At 33.1% G+C, this 19,862-nt stretch overlaps 1 protein-coding gene across 1 annotated transcript in view; it reads right to left on the reverse strand.

The window, feature by feature from the left end:
• The window catches only part of LOC143046845 (uncharacterized), a 148,422-nt gene that overhangs the window by 74,412 nt on the left and 54,148 nt on the right, over window positions 1-19,862 (reverse strand). Inside the window, exons 46-58 of the mRNA XM_076219908.1 lie at window positions 19,580-19,746; window positions 18,664-18,791; window positions 17,389-17,635; window positions 15,815-15,986; window positions 14,790-15,033; window positions 14,226-14,343; window positions 12,073-12,251; window positions 11,540-11,699; window positions 10,454-10,912; window positions 8,398-8,634; window positions 7,803-7,965; window positions 2,513-2,748; window positions 1,302-1,432 (exon numbers count right to left, since the gene is read on the reverse strand). Of these exons, the coding sequence (XP_076076023.1) occupies window positions 1,302-1,432; window positions 2,513-2,748; window positions 7,803-7,965; window positions 8,398-8,634; window positions 10,454-10,912; window positions 11,540-11,699; window positions 12,073-12,251; window positions 14,226-14,343; window positions 14,790-15,033; window positions 15,815-15,986; window positions 17,389-17,635; window positions 18,664-18,791; window positions 19,580-19,746 (2,641 nt within the window). The remainder of the gene's footprint in view (window positions 1-1,301; window positions 1,433-2,512; window positions 2,749-7,802; window positions 7,966-8,397; window positions 8,635-10,453; window positions 10,913-11,539; window positions 11,700-12,072; window positions 12,252-14,225; window positions 14,344-14,789; window positions 15,034-15,814; window positions 15,987-17,388; window positions 17,636-18,663; window positions 18,792-19,579; window positions 19,747-19,862) is intronic.

The following is a 19,862-nucleotide window of genomic DNA, read 5'->3' on the forward strand; positions in this document are numbered from 1 at the left end:
AATAAAATAGCCTTGCCAGACGTCATAATTATTTGGACTAATACATGAGATATTATGTATTTTTCTGCATTATTTTAACCAGTTGAGCATTTTACAGGATTGTTGGTTTAATGCTGTTTAAACTTTACTGAAAAACAAACACCTTAAATTTGCTAATTATTTGGCATGAAAGTTTGATTTATTGAAAGGGACTCATAGTTTTCCATTTTATTTTAATAATTGACTTGTTTTTACAATTACACAAATTGTCTAATTGTTAAAACAACAGCTTTGGTAAGGGCTTCGTTGTTTACCTTTATACACTACATATTCACTTTCGTTTCGTGGTTTACCAAAATACACAACAACATATTCACTATGTACTTGGTAACAGTAATTAATTAATTGAATAGAAAATATTATAACAAATATTATTGGATGCCGAATTGACGTCGAATAGGTGCCGATTTGACTAGATGCCAATTTAACCAGGTGCCGACTTGACTTGTACGTTTCAATTCCTCTGCGATCGTTTGCGGTATTTTCTTGAGAAAACCTATTTTCCATCATCAAAGAGAAGAAGAAACTGCTTTAAAATGATTCTGGAACGCTTCATGATTGTTAAAATAAGTTTAATTCACTCAAAAACAATTTTAAAACTTGCGATTAAACAGGAAGTTTCCAAAGCACGTGTAAAAGAAGAAATTAACCGGTGAGAGTGGAAATCCGTATATGACAGATATCCCTATAGTACGACTTTGAAAGTAAAACAGTTCAATCCTTTTGTAAAACAACCTTTAATATACCTATCACATTAATGTTTGAAAGGTCTTAAGCTTATTCAAACCATATAAGTCGGTATGATACACCAAAACGGAATGAACAATAACCGATTACGTTTTGTAGTTTACAAATTCTAAAACTGGTTCCCGTCAAACTACAACACTTTGTTCGAGTGTAGTGGAATACAAGCAAAAACCAGTGTAAACTGGGTCCTGGCTGATTTAATACTACACAATGATGCATAATGATAACACAAGCAGATTCCAGTTTGTATGGAAAATAGGAAATACGAAACCAAGCGCGGTAGGCAGAGAAATGTAATGAAGTTCAGGTCGGCAGTTATGGAACAATGACTGCGTCATTTTCCAATAAGACGGACAAACTTTATAAATGTTCTGTTTTCTGTATGTAAGGTTAAGAATTTAACTTTTAATTTTTTTTACTCATGTGCATGCCAAGTTTAAAAAATATTTAAGACAAGTTACAATGTCCAAACTAGGCACTGATCTTTATATTTTTTTCTATGTAATAACACTAACCCCTACAAATTCAGGACAGGTGACATCTCCCTGATTTGGTGCTGATGCATCTATGACCACTGAACCAAACACTACTTTACCAATTGACCCTGCCTTATTCTCACTATATACAGATATAATGTTGGGTTTTCCTAAAATTAAAATATGTCAACATTGTGGGATAAATATGCATGATAGTTTATATTATATAAGTGAATAATTCAAGGCATGTATAAGACAGACTTTATCTTTTATATCTATGAAATACATGTGATAAACAAACTGTTAAACATTTGAGTTCATGACTGAATATCATCTTTATAGTAGAAAATATAGTTAAAAGATTAGTATACACCAATCTTGATTGGTTTTTTTTAATGAGTTATGAATGGTGTAAATGACAAATAAACAGTACTACTGTGACATTATCATATAAACATTGTGGATGCTAAATTTTGAGAAAAGTCAATTCAAAATGATGTTTGGAGACTCGAAATTGAGAATGAGGACAAAACTGACTTATAATTAAAGCATTCCTTCCTTAAATTATCAATCTATTTCATTTGCAAATGCAGTAGCTTCTGTAGACAATTGAAATCTTCTGTATAAGGAATAAAGGTAACAAGAATGTGTCCAAAGTACACGGATGCCCCACTCGCACTATCATTTTCCATGTTCAATGGACCGTGAAATTGGGTAAAAAATCTAATTTGGCATTAAAATTATAAAGATCATACCAAAGGGAACAAGTGTACTAAGTTTCAAATCGATTGGACCTCAACTTCATCAAAAACTACCTTGACCAAAAACTTTAACCCGAAACTCGCACTTTCATTTTCTATGTTCAGTGGACCATGAAATTGGGGTCAAAAGTCAAATTTGGCTTTACAAATAGAAAGATCATATCATAAGCAACATGTGTAGTAATTTTCAAGTTGATTGGACTTCAGCTTCACCAAAAACTACCTTGATCAAAAACTTTAACCTTGAAGTGGGACAGACGGACGGACACACAGACCAGAAAACATAATACTTCTCTACTATCGTAGGTGGGGCATAAAAAAGGAGGACGTGTTATGATAGCTTATGAGACAATTCTCCAACAGAGACTAAATGATGTAGAAAAAATAAAGGTTACCTGTGGGCCTTCAACAGTGAGCAAAGTTCTGGGGTAGGGGGCTGTTTTGTTTTTACCCTTAATATGGCTTGTGATTTGAAACAATTAAGATTACCAGAAGTATCAGCAGCTACAGTAGACAATGGAAGTGAACTTTGTAAATTTGGTGTAATATTAACTTCTGTTACTGGAGCCACATCTTCTCCAAAAGGATAGGTCCCTACACTGAACCAAGCCCTCTGTATGCCACTCTCTTCATCACTATAATGCCATAGGGCGGACAGGGAATCAACTGTTTTCTGATAAATACTGGACCCATCTTCCAATTCAGTGGCATCCTTATCTGTTAATCTATAAAATAATTTTGAAATCTTATTAAAAAAATTGTTATTTCAACATAGATATGTAGTGCAAAATTAAATTTACTTAAAAGTAGATGCGTTGAAAATTTGAAATGACACAAATGGCCCTGTCTCAAAAAAATTATAAAATCTGTAATTTCAATAAAAAAAGTCAATATCTGAAGGTGTTTAGAAACAAGAGGCTCTCAAGAGCCTGAATCGCTCACCTGGTAAACAATGCCTTATTGAACATATTGAATCATGCCAGGCAAACATGTACAGCTAACAATTCTATGCATACAAGAAGAGCGGCAGGACGTTATTTTTATTACATTATAGTTACAATAAAAGAATTTTAACAATAAAATTGTTATTGTTACATTATTAAATTGTTATTCTTTCGAATTTCTTCATTCATGATTTGGATTTATTCCACTGCTGAGAAGGGGCAAGGGGCTCCAATAACAGCAAAACAGTTAAATGATTTCATTAATAACAGTTAGGCATGGACCATTTAACTTGTAGGGGGACATGGTTTTTTTTCTGGTCAGAATATTTTCTATTTTTTGGAAGTAGCACAACAAATTATTTTTTTTGCAAATTGCAAATTGAAAATTTCAGGACAGGTAGACCTTGACCTAATAAATATTTTAACTTCTAGTCTTATTTGCTCTAAATGCTGGAGTTTTTTAGATATAAGCCAAAAACTGCATTTTACCCTGTGTTCTATTTTTAGCCATGACGGCCATATTTTTAGACAAAATAGACAAGAGGCTCTCAAGAGCCTGAATCGCTCACCTGAATTTTTTTGGTTTAATCTCATATCAATGATTATTTTGGCTTTTCAATTTATTTAAATGTTCTTTGAATCGTCCTATTTTCTTCAAAAGCAAAAAAAAAATCATTTTCTCCTATGTTCTATTTTAGCCATAGGAGCTATGTTTCTTGACATACAAGGAAATGAAATATAAAATTTATACTAGATACTCTGAAACTCTAAAACTCATTTAGCCTAAGTTTGGCTGAAATTGATACAGCAGTTTCAAAGGAGAAGATTTTTTAAAGTAAGTCAACATGATGAACAAATTGTGAAAAAAGTCTTTAAAGGGCAATAACTCCTTAAGAGGTCAATTGACAATTTTGGTCAAATTGACTTATTTGTAGATCTTACTTTGCTTAACATTTTTGCTATTAACAGTTTATCTGTATCTATAATAATATTCAAGATAATGACCAACAAGAGGCTCTCAAGAGCCTGAATCGCTCACCTGAATTTTTTTGGTTTAATCTCTCATCAATGATTATTTTGGCTTTCCAATTTATTTAAATGTTCTTTGAATCGTCCTATTTTCTTCAAAAGCAAAAAAAAATCATTTTCTCCTATGTTCTATTTTAGCCATAGGAGCTATGTTTCTTGACATACAAGGAAATGAAATATAAAATTTATACTAGATACTCTGAAACTCTGAAACTCATTTAGCCTAAGTTTGGCTGAAATTGATACAGCAGTTTCATAAGAGAAGATTTTTTAAAGTAAGTCAACATGATGAACAAATTGTGAAAAAAGTCTTTAAAGGGCAATAACTCCTAAAGAGGTCAATTGACAATTTTGGTCAAATTGACTTATTTGTAGATCTTACTTTGCTGATCATATTTGCTGTTTACAGTTTATCTTTATCTATAATAATATTCAAGATAATGACCAAAAACTGCAAAATTTCCTTAAAATTACCAATTAAGTGGCAGCAACCCAACAATTGGATGTTTGATTCATCTGAAAATTTCAGGGCTGATAGATATTGACCTAATGAACATTTTTACTCCGTCAGATTTGCTCTTAATGCTTTCGTTTTTGAGATATAAGCCAAAAACTGCATTTGACCCCTATGTTCTATTTTAAGTAACGGCGGCCATGTTTTTTGACGGATCAAAAATCAAAGCACACACTTTGTGCAGGATAATCTAAGGAACAATCATGCTAAGTTTTAACCAAATCCATTCAGTAGTTTCAGAGGAGAAGATTTTTTAAAGTTAGCAAATATGATGAACAAATTGTGAAAAATTGTCATTAAAGGACAATAACCCCTTAAGGGGTCAATTGACAATTTTGGTCATATTAACTTATTTGTAGATCTTACTTTGCTGATCTTTTTTGCTGTTTACAGTTTATCTTTATCTATAATAATATTCAAGATAATGACCAAAAACTGCAAAATTTCCTTAAAATTACCAATTAAGTGGCAGCAACCCAACAATGGTTTGTTTGATTCATCTGAAAATTTCAGGGCTGATAGATCTTGACCTAATGAACATTTTTACTCCATGTCAGATTTGCTCTAAATGCTTTCGTTTTTGAGATATAAGCCAAAAACTGCATTTGACCCCTATGTTCTATTTTAAGTAACGGCGGCCATGTTTTTTGACGGATCAAAAATCAAAGCACACACTTTGTGCAGGATAATCTAAGGAACAATCATGCTAAGTTTTAACCAAATCCATTCAGTAATTTCAGAGGAGAAGATTTTTTAAAGTTAGCAAATATGATGAACAAATTGTGAAAAATTGTCATTAAAGGACAATAACCCCTTAAGGGGTCAATTGACAATTTTGGTCATATTAACTTATTTGTAGATCTTACTTTGCTGATCTTTTTTGCTGTTTACAGTTTATCTTTATCTATAATAATATTCAAGATAATGACCAAAAACTGCAAAATTTCCTTAAAATTACCAATTAAGTGGCAGCAACCCAACAATGGTTTGTTTGATTCATCTGAAAATTTCAGGGCTGATAGATCTTGACCTAATGAACATTTTTACCCCATGTCAGATTTGCTCTAAATGCTTTCGTTTTTGAGATATAAGCCAAAAACTGCATTTGACCCCTATGTTCTATTTTAAGTAACGGCGGCCATGTTTTTTGACGGATCAAAAATCGAAGCGCACATTTTGTGCAGGATATACTAAGGAACAATCATGTTAAGTTTCATTCAAATCCATTCAGTAGTTTCAGAGGAGAAGATGTTTGAAAAATTGTTAACGACGACAGACGACGACGACGACGACGTCGACGACGACGACGACGACGACGGACGCCAAGTGATGAGAAAAGCTCACATGGCCTTTTAGGCCAGGTGAGCTAAAAACTGCAAAATTTCCTTAAAATTACCAATTAAGTGGCAGCAACCCAACAATGGTTTGTTTGATTCATCTGAAAGTTTCAGGGCTGATAGATCTTGACCTAATGAACATTTTTACCCCAGTCAGATTTGCTCTAAATGCTTTCGTTTTTGAGATAAAAGCCAAAAACTGCATTTGACCCCTATGTTCTATTTTAAGTAACGGCGGCCATGTTTTTTGACGGATCAAAAATCGAAGCACACACTTTGTGCAGGATACTCTAAGGAACAATCATGCTAAGTTTCATTCAAATCCATTCAGCAGTTTCAGAGGAGAAGATTTTTTAAATTTAGCAAATATGATGAACAAATTGTGAAAAATTGTCATTAAAGGACAATAACCCCTTAAGGGGTCAATTGACAATTTTGGTCATCTTAACTTATTTGTAGATCTTACTTTGCTGATCATTTTTGCTGTTTACAGTTTATCTTTATCTATAATAATATTCAAGATAATGACCAAAAACTGCAAAATTTCCTTAAAATTACCAATTAAGTGGCAGCAACCCAACAATGGTTTGTTTGATTCATCTGAAAATTTCAGGGCTGATAGATCTTGACCTAATGAACATTTTTACCTCATGTCAGATTTGCTCAAAATGCTTTCGTTTTTGAGATATAAGCCAAAAACTGCATTTGACCCCTATGTTCTATTTTAAGTAACTGCGGCCATGTTTTTTGACGGATCAAAAATCGAAGCACACACTTTGTGCAGGATACTCTAAGGAACAATCATGCTAAGTTTCATTCAAATCCATTCAGTAGTTTCAGAGGAGAAGATGTTTGAAAAATTGTTAACGACGACAGACGACGACGACGGACGCCAAGTGATGAGAAAAGCTCACATGGCCTTTTAGGCCAGGTGAGCTAAAAATAAAACACAAACTTTATTTTATACACCCTACTGATCATTCAGTTGAAGTTTGGTTGAATTTGGTTGAGTAGTTTTAGAGGAGAAGATTTTTTAAAGTTAGCAAATATGATGAACAAATTGTGAAAAAATTGTCATTAAAGGACAATAACCCCTTAAGGGGTCAATTGACAATTTAAGTCATATTTAACTTATTTGTAGATCTTACTTTGCTGATCATTTTTGCTGTTTACAGTTTATCTTTATCTATAATGATATTCAAGATAATGACCAAAAACTGCAAAATTTCCTTAAAATTACCAATTAAGTGGCAGCAACCCAACAATGGTTTGTTTGATTCGTCTGAAAATTTCAGGGCTGATAGATCTTGACCTAATGAACATTTTTACCCCATGTCAGATTTGCTCTAAATGCTTTCGTTTTTGAAAAACTGCATTTGACCCCTATGTTCTATTTAAAGTAAGGGCGGCCATGTTTTTTGACGGATCAAAAATCGAAGCACACACTTTGTGCAGGATAATCTAAGGAACTATCATGCTAAGTTTCATCCAAATCCATTCAGTAGTTTCAGAGGAGAAGATGTTTGAAAAATTGTTAACGATGACAGACGACGACGACGGACGCCAAGTGATGAGAAAAGCTCACATGGCCTTTTAGGCCAGGTGAGCTAAAAACTCCAGATAATGACTGACGGAATGATGGACAAGGGTAGAACTATATGGCCCCGACAACTTTGTTGTGGGACCATAAAAAAATTTACATTATCAAAAGAGGCAGGAACATGCTCTCTTGCTTAATGTTAATTAAAACCCAGATGAAATAGCAAGGGGAAGCAATCATCTACAAGGCGTTTTAAATTAGGTACAATGAGAGTTACATCCCATTGTTTACCATTTTTAAAAGGGTTATACAGGGTAATACTATTTTTCTCTTAAAAAGTCACATGTCTGATGTCTGATACAATTCTTGTTTGAAAAGTTGAACATCACATAATTACTCTTCCATTGTATTTTACCTGTCTAGTGTAACCACAGGTGGTGTAGTGTCTACAGTGAATCCATCAGAAACAGCCTCTAAAACATTGCCATCATTAGTAACAGCACGGACACTGGAGTAATATTTTTTTATTTCTGGTTTTAGTTGCAGATTTGCCTGGGCAAAACCAGAACTTGATATTCCTGTCAAATAACAAACAAGAAATACAGAAAATGATACATTCTAGCAATTGTTTGAATATGACAACTTCTGCAAAACTGATCAAACAGAACAAAACTCAAGCTTAAACCTCTCACAAACCACTTTTTATACCAAAAATCTCATCAACTGATTCTGGCATTACAAAATATTGCCTATCATATTTGTTTTTCATTTATAGTTTTGTACATAACAAATGCAGTTACTTTTTCTTATTTGTATTGTTTTACATGTGTCATTTTAAAAACTTTTATACTATGCAAGCAGCATGGGTTTTGCTCATTATTGAAGGCCATACTGATTGGCAATCCTTCACTTTTCCTCATTTTTTTTTATCAAGCAATTTCTTTACTTTTAGATGTACTCTAATTTAAAATCTCCTGCCTACAATATTTATTTGTTAGATGACAATTTACCATTGCCAACAACTTCTGCCTCTTCAGAATGTATCAGTCCATGTGTAGTATAGGACATAACATCTTCTCCTCCAGGAGTTGTACCAACTGCCCATTCATAATCCACAACTCCATGTAAATGACTCTCAAAACCACGGAACTGTAGAGTGGTAGTAGAAAAGTCTAACTGATAATCTAAATCTTCATTCAGCATTTGAGTTTTACCATCAGTACCTTCAGGTCCATCTATCACTAAACCTGCATGAACAAAAATATAACTGTGTCTTTAAAAAAAATGCCCTGTGCTGTATAAATGAGGAATTAAATGGCGTGTCACAATGAATCTGTCACAAGAGTCAAATATGGAAAAAGAAACAACAAGAATGTTTGCACAGTACACGGATGCCCCACTCCCACTATCAGTTTTCATGTTCAGTGGACCGTGAAATTGAGGTCAGAACTTTAATTTGGCATTGAAATTAGAAAGATCATATCATGAGGAATATGTGTTCTAAGTTTCAAGTTGATTGGACTTACACTTCATTAAAAACTACCTTGACTAAGAACTTTAACCAAAAACTTTAACCTGAACTTGGCACTATCATTTTCTGTTAAATGGACTGTGAAATTGGGGTCAAAACTTTAATTTGGAATTAAAATTAGAAAGATCATATCATGGGGAACATGTGTACTAAGTTTCAAGTTGATTGGACTTCGACTTCATCAAAAACTACCTTGACCAAAACCTTTAACCTAAATCGGGACAGACGAACGAACGGATGGAGGGACAGACAGACGACCTAAAGGACGCACAGACCAGAAAACATAATGCCCCTTTACTATCGTAGGTGGGGCATAAAAATAGTCAAATCAAAAGGACAAAAATGATGTAATAATATGCTGAACTACACATGATGGTAAACAATCATATTAAGTATGAGAGATTTCTAAAAGTTTTGACAGCATTTATCCTTTTATATATGTATGAAAATTGGCTCTCTTGTTCTAATTTCAAGTAAAATATCAGCAGGATTGTGGAGTCCTTAAAAAACTTAAATTCCACAAGTCTCTGTGTAAGTCTAAAGTAAGATATCTTGTCCAAGATTGTCACTCTTAATTTTTCTTTGTCTAAATAAATTGGAATTGGTCTTAGATAATTGAAGGTTTTTGCATAAAAACTTGTCCAGATTTCAGGGACTTGGAGGTTTTTTTTTATCCCTCATGAATCGTTCAACTTATCCACAATAATAAATTATTTTCTTTTTTTCACAAACTGTAACTATGCCTGACATTCCTGGTTTGTCTTCATCTACCACAACAAAAGGTGTAGACGTTTCAGGATTACTGTCCTGTCCTGACACTGTATCCCTGTCATACATACCTGGTTTGTCTTTATCTATTACAACAATAGGTGTAGACATTACAGGATTACAGTCCTGTCCTGACACTGTATCCCTGTCATACATACCTGGTTTGTCTTCATCTACCAAAACAATAGGTGTAGACGTTACAGGATTACTGTCTTGTCCTGACACTGTATACCTGTTATACATACCTGGCTTGTCTTCATCTACTACAACAATAGGTGTAGATGTGACATGATTACTCTCATGTCCTGACACAGTATCCCTGTCATACATACCTGGCTTGTCTTCATCTACCACAACAATAGGTGTAGACGTTACAGGATTACTGTCTTGTCCTGACACTGTATACCTGTCATACATACCTGGCTTGTCTTCATCTACTACAACAATAGGTGTAGATGTAACAGGATTACTGTCTTGTCCTGACACTGTATCCCTGTCATACATACCTGGTTTGTCTTCATCTACCACAACAATAGGTGTAGACGTTACAGGATTACTGTCTTGTCCTGACACTGTATCCCTGTCATACATACCTGGCTTGTCTTCATCTACCACAACAATAGATGTAGATGTGACAGGATTACTGTCTTGTCCTGACACAGTATCCCTGTCATACATACCTGGTTTGTCTTCATCTACCACAACAATAGGTGTAGATGTAACAGGATTACTCTCCTGTCCTGACACTGTATCCCTGTCATACATACCTGGTTTGTCTTCATCTACTACAACAATAGGTGTAGATGTTACAGGACTACTCTCTTGTCCTGACACTGTATCCCTGTCATACATACCTGGTTTGTCTTCATCTACTACAACAATAGGTGTAGACGTTACAGGACTACTCTCTTGTCCTGACACTGTATCCCTGTCATACATACCTGGCTTGTCATCATCTACTACAACAATAGGTGTAGACGTTACAGGACTACTCTCTTGTCCTGACACTGTATCCCTGTCATACATACCTGGCTTGTCATCATCTACTACAACAATAGGTGTAGACGTTACAGGATTACTCTCCTGTCCTGCTCCATTCTCTGACTTAACACTGACATAATACACTGGTGTGTACTTTGTTAGGTCTGTCAGCTGTAGTGTCAGGTCAGGTATGTATATATCCTTCTCTGTTCCAAAAGCCGTCCAAGACAGGATATCTGTGCCACCTTTATAAAAACAATCTTTTTAAAAGATAAGCATACCGGTATGCATTACAATGTCTACTGCTGGTAGGAACATAGGATGAGTCTACATGTATGATGATGGGATAATTTTTCAACAAATATTGGAAAGGGTTTGTTGCTGATCTTTAAGATGAATATTTTAAAAACTCCTTACTCAACCAATAAACCCCTTGGAGTATCAATATTAATTTTTAATCTCTAAAATCTATTTCAAGTAATTATCTATGTCCAAGGCCCACAACATCAGCTCAGCTCAGCTGGACAAAACTAAGTCTGCATCTGCTGATAACATGATAATATATATAAATGTTGAATCAATTGATTCCACACTTGTAAAAATAAGAAGGCAAGTAACCTGTGTGAAAATTGCTAAACTACAAAAAACTCAAACTGAATCTATTAGCCTTATGAAATACCCAATCAAAAATTAGAATTCTTCAAAACCTTAACTACCTTAAATGTTATTGAGTATATATACATGTGTCATAGTCTTTTCGTATAAGAGAATCTCACATCTCAGATAAGTAATTGTTACCAAACCAGTTTAAAATAGAAATCAGTATTGTGAGATATTTAAACCAGTAAAAAATTCAAAATAAAAAAACTGACCATGAGTTGTTCCTACTGCTACTCTAAACTTTGTGATGCCTGACTCATGATCATCTGCTGCCCAGACGACCTTGATCCCAGTTGTATCAGCTTGCCACACATATCCTTTTACAACTGTTTCAAATCTACCGGACAGAACTCCTACATACATCCAATGCATCTACAAAAGTCATTTCAGGATATATATAATTTAAAAGTAAAAGGAAGCTAGAATTGGGTAATTCGTTCTCCTCCACGACAAAAACAAGGTTCAATATTTATGCTATATCTAAATAAGCCCAATTTAAGAATCTGAGGAGATTATTTAAATATATTTATAAAAAACAACCCCAATATTTAGCATCCCTTTAATTGACTAAAACAACAAAATAATTAGCAAGATTCAGTAAATTCAAACATATTTTAACAAAGAGGAAGTCAGCAGACAACTACAATTGTTGAAATGTTTACTGAAATAACAACTTTTCACAAAATTTGGATTCAAGATGTTACAGTTATTTCAAGGCCCTCACAAATTGACAAACAATACTTACAATGGGAGGTGTGGTATCTATGACAACACCATCAGTCTCAAATGCTGCTACAAATCCTGCCTTGTTAACAGCTCCCACCCTCATACTGTAGACTCCACCCTGGTGTAAAGACAGACCTGTCTGTGTGTAATGGTTTATACTGACATCAGTCCCAAGATTTAACCATTCACCATAGATTGCTGAAAAATATTGTATTGAATCAGCAAAACCCATATGGTATAGTTAGCTTTAGAAGACATTAGTACATTTTATCTTTGATCCTTTGATACCATTTAAGATCATGGACAGGACCTGATCTTGAAATATTAGACATAGGAATCACATATCAGTGCAGCAACATCACATGTTCATGTCACTTCATGTCAATTTATCAATGACTTCATTCAAATAACGGAACAAATATCAATTTTGTTTGTCTGTGTAAAAACAGTTTAACAAACTATTTCATGTTATTTCATATTCTCGATAAAAACAAAATTCCAATAAAGAGAATAATGACTTTTGTTTATTTACTGGCTTCATCAGCTTCCCCCAGAAGGCTTGATTGGTCTTCTTGCTGACAAAAAAGTATCAAAAATCAAAAATGCCTTAATTCTGCATATAAAAAAACCTCAGGATAACAAACTGTGAAAAATTCAAAAGAGAGAAAAACATCATGATTTATTCTAAAACAACAAATGAAAAACAATTTTGGCATTTTTCAACCAACACTGGAATATAGGCTCCTGGCTTCATAGCCTATTTAAGAAATAATTCATGGGGGCTTGAATATATCGTGATTTTACCACGGGTTGGCCCTTTATGACAAATATTTTACCCTGAGCGATAGCAAGGGGTAAAATATCGGCATAAAAGGACAACCTGTGGTAAAATCTAGATATATTCAAGCCCCCATGAATTATTTCGATTCTAATAGGACAAATACGGCAATTGTTTTGGATCGAAGAGCTCTAGGTGAAGGCATTATTTGCTGTTCCCATAAATAAATACACTATTAAATTGACGTAAAAGAACGGAACAAACTGAATAAGTGAACATGCTTAAACTATTTACAATAATTATTTCGATAGGTTTGGATGAATCTAAATGACAATTGTACTTATATGTCTTATAGGTATACACAAATGGCTTATATAACACATCATTTGTTTACGTTTCCTTGTTTGTGATGATTTTCGGTTTCACAATCATGTATTTTCCAGTAAAATGCTTATATTCTGACGTCATAGATTTACTCAAAGCGTTTGAAGGACGTCATGTTAGAATATAAAAGAAACAATGCTTACAACTTATTATATAAGTAATTATTTATGTCCCAAGGAAAGTAGACAGACATACTTTGCTTCAACAAGTTTATATTGTGCATCTCAAAATGTCATGAAATTTGGGTTTTAGAACTGTTTTTGCCTTTTAAGGAGGCTCGCAGGTACAAAAATTTCAGCAAAAAAATGAACATTTTGTTTTTTCATTACAATTCAATTTATTACACTATTAGTTATTACTTTATGATATGGTACAAAAATCAACCAATCAAATCGATTTGGTTTGGCCCCAGATAACTTTTAAAATGTTTGTATCATTGAAAAAGCCCCAAATTATCTCCCTTTGGTGCAAAAATGAATTTTTTTTTTGGCATTAAAATTGAAACATTTTTTTACTCATCGGTGACCTATATTTTTTGTTATTGTTTTCAAATAAGCTGTACATAAACTAAATAATTGTAAAAATTTAAGTGATTTCTGTAATTAGGTTTTTTTTTTATTTCGAAATTACCTCTATTTCTCCTATTAGTTCAACAGAAAAAAAGGACATGAACAAAAATGTATGCTTCTTTCCGACGCAGATTGTGAGCTCAAATGAACGGTGACCCCATTTTTTTATTTCATTTTTCTATTAAGTATATGATAAAGTTCTTTTATAAAAAAAATATAGCGAAATCCTATATTAGAATATTTTTTTTTATTTATACCCGCGAGCCCCCTTAATATTCAATAGTAATGTAAAATCTGGCTAAAATTAGGATACAAATTTTATAACACATTTTTGTGAAAAATAATGGAACAGTTGAGAACGAACTGAGAATAATCTTCATATTGACAAATACTGGCTCTTTTGACCAGGTAGGCTAAATGTTTGTTTATTCTATAGTTTACCTGGAAGGATTTGTGACCTAAGTCCTTCATGATGCTGATATATCTGTACTTTATAATGATCAAGACCTGATTCTTCATCTATAAACTCAAAGTTACTGGATAAACTTGACATATCAGACTGAAAAATGAAGATAGAATAATTACTTGTTGTATCATCAATACACTATTACAGATTAACCCAAATAAAAACTTCTTTTAAAAAAAAAACAATAAACCTTATCATTTCAAAACCACCCTGTATTCTAGTTTGAGTGTAAACATTATTAGTTAAAAGTCCTTTGATTTTCTTTATTATTTTTTTTAAATAAAATAAACACTGAAATCAATTATCTATGAACTACTATGGTTTATTTGCAAACTTTCTGCAACATGATTAAAGAGTCTAACTTAACTTTGTATGAAAAGTTCACTAAGAAAAACAAAAACATAAATTCTTTATGCACAACTTGTCTTGAATTTTGGGTAGTTTATAGCTTTTCACTTTTAATGAAGACAAGTATCATTTCAAAAAGCCATAGGTATGTTTCCTTGTATTACTTGCTGCTACTACATTATATTTCAAACCTGAAATGTTATATCTTCATTCAGCAAAGTTCCATCCCCTAGACTCACAAGAACTGGTGAAGTCAAGTCAACAACAAACCCATCAGTCTCATTGATGATTGAGTTCAAGGCAGTATTGATGGTTCTTAATTTCACTTTGACATTGTCCTTGTGTTGAAGGTTAAAGTTTACCCATTCTATACTGTTTATTTCTTTTGAGAAGGTTATCCAGTCCCTGACCACTTCATAGTGATCTGTGTTATTACTGAAAGACAACAATACAATATATACTAAATCAATTTCCACATTTTTGACAGAAATTTGACACACTGTTCCCTTTATTTAATATTGTCAAGGATGATAATTTTTAAAAGGATATGTAAATGAAGATTTAAAATACTGTTTTAACCTTATCATAAGGGAATCTTATCTCAGGACTTCAAATCTGAAATTACAAAACTGCACAGAACTACTTTTTGAATGAAATATGAAGAGAAGTTTGTTTGTCATTTTTGAATGGAACAGATACTGTGGATTCATTAATGTTTGTTGGATACCAATTTTTGTGGATTTGGTGGGTACAGGGGAACCATGAATTAAAAATTTCTAAAGGAATGTATGCAGACTTTACCAAAACCACGAAATTAATTATCCATGAATATAGAAGTTTTCCTCAATCCAAGAAAATTGGTATCCACAGAAACTGAATATTTGTTCTGGCCCAGAATGTTTTATTATTTTGCTCTGCATTTAGTAAACTTAATTCCAGAAATATTTTAAAACAATAAGAACAGTAACAGGAGACATTGAAATGTTTAAAAAGTTTTATCAATGGAACAGATTCTTACACTCCTGCAAATAATTACGTGGGAGATATCTTGTACTTGTGTAAAAAAGGTATTTTGTTATTCTGTAAATGTTCAAATTTGAAACTGATTTTTTTTTAAACTTCAGGCAGATCTCCTAACTTAAATAAGATCTTATTAAATTTGTTACATGGAAATAAATAACCACTAACTATGCTTTAACTTAACTGAACATTATACCTGGAAATTTCCACCTGTACACCATACTGTTGTATACCAGATTCTGGGTCATGATAACCCTCCCACTGGGCACCAACTTTAGCTGTACTGGCTGAATACTGAAGATCTGTAAAATCTGTCTGAACCCCATCAATGACCTCTCCCGATTCTGGCGCTGTCAAATCAACAGTTACTGCAGAAACCAAAAGACTACTTGTTTAATACTGAATATATTTTTTGGCAGGTAACTAGTTTCTAGGATCAATATGTGCAAACAACATTTGGTTAAAAAAAATGAAGGCTCTTGCATTATTTCCTGAATAAAACCAAAACAATGTTGAAGATAGATATCCGGTAAGCTATTTCTTTTTAGGCCGTGTTCACACCAAACGCCGTGTACAGTAAACATGTTTAAATTTGTTCACATCTATACACCTTGTTTAGTTACCTGTACATAAGATTTGTTCACACTTGTAAACTATATGTCATTTAAATGTTCATTACTTAGAAATTTTCAAACAACTTTTCTAGCAGTTCGGAAACGACCATTTGACTTTAAAAAAAGGGGGGGGGGAATTTTTCCGTAATTTGATTTAAAAAAAAAATTGAGCCATTCAGATGATTATAGAATGAACAAATATTATGAATCCAAAGTTTCCCCATACATTATAGTGTTAAATATTGAATTGGTACCATGGAAAAAAAACTAATTATAAACTTTCGCGCGAGATAAAATTCTGACTCAGAACCCCCCTCCCCCTTTGTTTTTAAGTTAAGTGGTTGCTCCTTTAAGAAAGTCATTTTGGATGATTTGCACTAATTTAAAGATGTCTCGATTACGCATTAAAAACGTAGGATCACCATCAGCGTGCTAACATCTACGAAGAAAAAGAATTGCGATGTTAAGGATCAGTACATTTCCATCTCTTCTGTTTGTTTCAAATGCTATTTTTTCTCCAAGAAGTATTTGGCAAAGGGAGGGGGTAATGTTTTTTGTCTTATTTCTAATTGTATTTTAACGGGTCTTGGATACTACACAAACAAACAATTAACCTCACCCTTTTTCAGTAATGCATTTATAAGTGAAGTGTTGTTTAAGTATAAAGACCAGTGGCAAATATTTCTGTCAGTGTGTACGTATAATTCATTTGGGAAGACCTTTTTAAATGAAATATGTGTTCGGCAATGATGATGGATGAGTCTTGATTAGGGGTTAATAAGACTATGTAAAGTGTTTTTATAACAAATAAATATATCAAGTTTAGACAAATATTTCTTTAAAGAACTTTATTAATAAGTGTTCTAAGTATCAATTTTATATAAAAATTGTTTGTTTTTTTTTAAAATATACACGTGAAAATTAAAGTTCTGAATGCCTAGTTTTGTGTACACTTAACCTACACAAGGCCTACATCGACTTTCGACTGCATGCAGACAACACATGATTTAAACTACATGTAAACATTGATTTTTAAACGCAGTTATGTTTAGTTTATGTGTGAGTTACACTAACACAACACCGAGTTTAGGTCAATGTGAACACGGCCTTAGGTATCTTTAACTTGTGTAAACAATACTAAATAATGAACACATACCTCCATTAGATATAGCAGCCACTTTCTGTTGAGTTATTCCTCCATTATAAGCCCAGACAATGGTGTAATATGTCTCGCCATGTTCTAAATCTTCAGTGACAGGCAAGCATGTCATATGTGACTGTTTATTGATTTCTGTCAAACCAGCTATACCTGTATTGTTCATATCTTTGGTAGAACTAATTCCTATCATGTACACCGATATTCCCGACTCAGCATCATAAAATTGCTTCCAATTTGAGCATAGCTATAAAACAATCATTAAGATGTTATTTTGTTTTCAAATGTTTATAATCATTTCTTCTTTCAAAAATTGTGGATTCATTGACTCAAATAGAGCCGTAATAAGTGAATCACAAGTTTAGGTGCTAAATAAAATACATCTGAATACCACAATCAGTCTAGGTTGCACTGGTATATAGTCTGCAGCTCCCTTCTCGCCATGAGAAATCAGGTAAACAAACTTTTTATGGAAAAACCCTTGTTCCATCAAGTAGAAGTTGAAAACGCTTGTTAATGATTTTAGAACATTTTATGAGTGGTAAAAAAGTCAAAATCTCAAAAAAATAACTAATTGGTAAAGTTGTAACTGGAAGAAAAAATAACATCCGTAAATTGAAAAGAAATATGGTGAGAGTTTGTGGAAAATTTATACTTAATAGATACCACTAGAATACGACTTTCAAAGTAAAACAGTTCCATCCTTCAGTAAAATAATTTTAAACATATTAATCACATTAATGTGTGACAGATTCAACAAGAATGTGTTCATAGTACACAGATGCCCCATCCGCACTATCATGTTCAATGTACCATGAAAATGGGGGAAAATCTCTTATTTGGCATTAAAATTAGAAAGATTATATCATAAGGAACATGTGTACTAAGTTTCAAGTTGATTGGACATCAACTTCATCAAAAACCATTTCGACCGAAAACTTTAACCTGAAGCAGGACGAACGGACAGAAGGACAGATGAACAAACAAATGAACTGACGGACGGACCCACAGACCAGAAAACATAATGCCTATAAATGTGGCAAAAAAACACACATGAGGGTTGTATTATGGGGTTACCTTCATAACAGTACAAATTCTTGCCAAATGACATTAACAGTAACTTTTGGAGCACTACATAAAATCTACACTTTTTGTAGACTATATAAATATCGACTGATTTTGACAAATCATGTTAATTTTTTTCCATAAATAACAGTAACTATAATTATTTGAGACCTCTGACGAATCATGATAAGGATATTTAAATAGTCTTACTGCTTCCTGATCTTTGGTGAATTGCATGTCTTCTCCTAGGACTGAACCATCCAATACTTGACCTGCTACAGGTGGAGTTTTGTCTACAATGATGGATTGGTCTGCTACTCCAATTTTACTAAGATCAACTAGAAAAAGACAAGAATTCAAAATCCATGTTGATGGTTTCATCTTAATTTTCAAATTAGATTGCATAAAAATACAATCATGACAAAACTGTTTATCATTAGTGGAACTGAAACTTCTCTCCATAACAGCATCTGAATTCCACTCATTTTAGATGAAATTCCTGATGCTCAATCTTTTGAGTTTTATATTTAGTATGTTGCACACCATGGCTTTTCTGTTTGTCTTTTTTCTATGGCCATTGTGTTCTCTGCCTTCCTTGGACTTCTGTTTTTTTTTTATAATTGTTCAAGTAACTGTTCAAGTACAGTACAGGTCTTTGCTTAGGACCGAAACAAATGTACATACCAACAGTAAATTTGCCCGAGGTTCAGTAAAATGGTAATGATATAGGCAAAACATGTCTTTTTTCATGATGTATTCAGTTTTTTAAGGTATATAACTGGTAAATGAAATGCTTTTTCATGCCAGGAATTTTTTTTGTTTTTGGTAGAACAACAAGATTGTCGAAGGCTCAGGAGGTCCTCTTGGAGTAGAAGACAATTATCTCTATCACTTATCAATAAGTCCTTTGCATTTCCTTTTTTATTATAAAATAATAAAAGTTTAATATTCGACTGCCTATTACAATGCTGAATAAATCTGAGCAAGGAGATCTCAGTTGGCTATTCATTTAATCACATTGTCATGTTATGTGATGTTTGATGATTTAATACATCAATAACTCTACTTAACATAATAGCAGCAGTTTATTTAGTATAATTTAATTCAATACTCTTGTAAACCTTACCTCCATTGATGACCTTGATTTTAACCCAGATACGAACACCATCTGTGAGTTTTACTGCATACTGAATGTCTGGACTGTGGTCCATTCTTTTCCAGTCCATTTCATCACAGTCTCTTTCAGAATGACCCAAACATAAATCATTGTACACCAAACCTGAATGAGGGTCACTGAAAGGGAATGACATTTGGTTACTTCCATTTAACTCATATACTAACCTTATACAATATACACATTCTCCACATGGTTGCGTTTAACCAATCGTATTCCAAGAAATGTATTGAGG

The sequence above is a fragment of the Mytilus galloprovincialis genome, chromosome 9 (assembly GCF_965363235.1).
Source record: "Mytilus galloprovincialis chromosome 9, xbMytGall1.hap1.1, whole genome shotgun sequence".
NCBI lineage: Eukaryota > Metazoa > Mollusca > Bivalvia > Mytilida > Mytilidae > Mytilus > Mytilus galloprovincialis.